Source organism: Notothenia coriiceps, unplaced genomic scaffold, assembly GCF_000735185.1.
Source record: "Notothenia coriiceps isolate Sejong01 unplaced genomic scaffold, NC01 NC01_scaffold00011276, whole genome shotgun sequence".
NCBI lineage: Eukaryota > Metazoa > Chordata > Actinopteri > Perciformes > Nototheniidae > Notothenia > Notothenia coriiceps.
Window position 1 is genome coordinate 1 of NW_011343977.1, and position 3,052 is coordinate 3,052.

General features: G+C 41.3%; 1 protein-coding gene across 2 annotated transcripts; it reads right to left on the reverse strand.

The window, feature by feature from the left end:
• Window positions 1-56: 56 nt before the first annotated feature.
• LOC104946657 (arf-GAP domain and FG repeat-containing protein 1-like) lies at window positions 57-2,936 on the reverse strand. Of its 2 annotated transcripts, none has more exons than XM_010772532.1 (3): window positions 2,401-2,936; window positions 1,742-1,852; window positions 57-365 (listed from the first exon to the last, which is right to left on the reverse strand). In XM_010772532.1, exons 1-3 carry the CDS (start codon window positions 2,453-2,455, stop codon window positions 118-120), a joined length of 414 nt encoding a protein of 137 aa, XP_010770834.1. In that variant the 5' UTR covers window positions 2,456-2,936; the 3' UTR covers window positions 57-117. The 2 variants fall into 2 exon arrangements, with proteins under 2 accessions (XP_010770834.1, XP_010770833.1); XM_010772531.1 differs by having other exon boundaries at window positions 66-380; window positions 2,401-2,929.
• Between the last annotated feature and the right edge of the window lie 116 nt (window positions 2,937-3,052).

Genomic DNA, 3,052 nt, shown 5'->3' on the forward strand with positions numbered 1-3,052 from the left:
TTATTATGCTTCAGATATTTGGAGCATAATAGCAGAACGCTGCTTCTCCATGTTTGGTTTTGACTGGGAATCCTTTACTCATGTTCAAGTAAACAAACCTAATTGAATGGTGGCATTTTAAATCAATGCAGGTGCAATTATGTCAGAAGCCCTTGCAAGCTTGAAACTCAGTGTAGTTGTTATTACAGATACGTCTATATCTACATGATGCACACAGTAACACACACCGTTGGGTTGCTGGGGGTACGCCGGGGGCTGAGGGAAGGGGGCCTGCCCGGGGAACGGCTGCTGGAACGTTCCACTGAAGCTGGTGGGGAGGTTGAAGGCTGCCACATTCCCAAATCCAGCGGGCATACTCATGGAGCCTGTGCCGAAAGATGCTGCAACAAAGCAGGACAGTCAGTCAACAGGCATACACTAAATAACAGTAGAAATAATTGTATTTAAAAACAATGACGACAGCATTTTAAAGCACACCCACACATAAGACATTATAAAATGTAAAAATGAATGTGTTATGACAGTTTGTTAGGAAGCAAAGCACTCATATGTTCCTTTGACTCATTTAGTAAACTTAAATGAGTGAGAATGAACAAATAGTGATTACAGATAGAGAGGCGAAGTCCCGCCCATCTACTTCCGCCCCATGGGACCTTATTTCGGAAAAATTATGTATTGAATTCAATGGAGAGAGAAAGATTATCTTTCGACCCCGTTTGAATTGTGCCATGAATTACACATATGATGTTTGTCAATCTTAAAAAATCATTTCCATGTAAAAAAAGTCACAGTTTGTCGTAAAACTGTTGAAATATAAGACTATGAAAAATACGCAACTAGAAAGACTACAAATCCCAGAATCCCGGTCCCGCATGCTGGCTCTTAGGGAACCGACTAACTCCCCTTGTGTGTATGTACAGCTCTCAACATGCCCAGACTTGGAGTGATTTTCACATCTTTTAATACTTTTCGCCTCATTCTGAAAGAAAGAAGTGAAATGTGCCAACGTGACGGCCGTCTTGGTGTGTGGTGCGAGACGGGAGATGTAGTTCATTGAGCGGTTTCACACAAACAAAAAGTGTTACTTCACTGTTTTACGACACATTTTAATTTTTTTGACTTTCAAAATTATCTTTTAAATTAACAAACATCATATGTGTAATTCGTGGCACAATTCAAACGGGATGGAAAGATAATCTTTCTCTCTCCATTGACTTCAATACATTATTTTTTCGTTTTGTTATTTTTTTTTAAAGATTCAAGTAGCAGAATTCATTTGACACTCAGATTTGAGCATCCTAATACCAACCAGTTACCTAGTGTTTCGTCACACCCTTATTCTGACTGTCAACATGTTCCTGATAGATATGCTGAAGGAAGAAGAAAGCACTGCAACAGCAAGGCACAGGCGAGCAGAAGGGGAAGCAGTGAGCACAAGTGAACCTACCAAAGGTGGGGGGGTAACCCTGCCCATGAATTACCCCCATAAGGCCTGTGCAGCATGCCAAGAGCAATCAGACAGAAAACTGAAACTCTGCTGTAACTTTCACATCTCTGACACACACACCACTTAACGGCAGATGCCCATTTTCACAGCGGGCAGAATTACTTTTCAGCACTTTTCTATATTAACGTTTTCTAATTTTTCCCTGATCGGTTGCCTCTGTGCTAAAACGATTTTAATCTACAATATTGATGCATACATTAGATTGTGATTCTGTAGCATTGCACCACAACACACCTGCTGCTGCAGCGGCGGCGGCTGCCGTCATGTGGGCCGCCCTGCCGTTGCTCTGGAAGGGGTTTGTGGGAGGGGCTGCCGGGGCCGCGACAAACGGATTGGTTGACTGAGCTGTTGGAGAGAGGTATGAGGTCACCAAACATGTACAGAGGATTATACAGAACAGTGAATTGCTCGTTACCATGGTAAAACCAAAGCAATGATTCACAGGACAGATATTCTTCAGCAATGTCCCCTTTTGACTTCTGTGTTTAATATTGATTAAGACTGTATTTAACTTATATGCCTAAATCCTGCACCCTATCCATTTATGCTTCAAGCCTTGCACCTTATCTGTAAATATTGATCTTATATGAATAAAAAAAGCTTTGTACATTATGCAACAACTTGCAATAAAAACATGTGGGCTATAGAAAACGTTATAGCCCATTTTCTTACAGATTCAATTCTTCATCTCGTCTTTGGCATCACAAAAACTAATGTCAAAAGGGAACAGAATTTGTCAACTGCCGATTCCCACCCACTGAGTGTAGCTGTAATGACTGATATTACACTGCTGGGATTTCCTCTTGTTTCCCAATTCACTTTCTGAATGATCACAGATTGTTTATCTGGAGAACAGTAGTCACAAAGCATCAGAAAACAGAAGGTTCCCTCACCTCCAAATCCTTGAGCCATGCCAGGCAGGGCCTGCTGTGCTTGTGCTGCGGACATCCCACTCTCTGTGCCAAACACACTCCGGCTGAGGAACACGAATATTAGTTTATAACGAAAGCAGCAAAATAAATACCGGAGACAACGGTTTGATTAGACTGTGGTCCCCGTGTGTTTATAGGATGAGGAAGTTGTTTTGGATTAAAGCAACTTTGATAGTGAGAATTGCCAGATGGTGTTAATGTTATTTTACACATTGTTTTAGACCAATCAACAAGCACTTTATGTTCTAGTGAATCCCAAAATAAGTATGAAAAATGGGTCAATTTAGTAGTAGGTTATTATTTTTGGTCCCCCTCTAGCAAGGGACGTACTGCAGAAAGTGTGTGTGTGTGTGTGTGTGTGTGTGTGTGTGTGTTTTATTGTGGCTGTAACTTATGGAAAAAATCTAATTCTCTTAAACTATCATATTACAGGGAAAGTTTTTATATATGCTCAGTTTTTTGTGTATACAGTATGTGTTTACTGTATATATGCATGCATGTGTGTGTGTGTGTGTGTGTGTGTGTGTGTGTGTGTGTGTGTGTGTGTGTGTGTGTGAGTGTGTGTGTGTGTGAGTGTGTGTGTGTGCGTGTGTGTGCGTGTGTGTGTGTGGTC

Excerpts from the sequence above, each read along its gene's own strand:
- LOC104946657 (XM_010772531.1), bottom strand. The coding sequence starts at position 2,455 with ATGTCCGCAGCACAAGCACAGCAGGCCCTGCCTGGCATGGCTCAAGGA. Across the intron at positions 1,853-2,400 it reads CATGGCTCAAGGATTTGGAG|CTCAGTCAACCAATCCGTTT; the intron begins GTGAGGGAACCT and ends TCTCTCCAACAG. Across the intron at positions 381-1,741 it reads CGCCGCCGCTGCAGCAGCAG|CATCTTTCGGCACAGGCTCC; the intron begins GTGTGTTGTGGT and ends GCTTTGTTGCAG.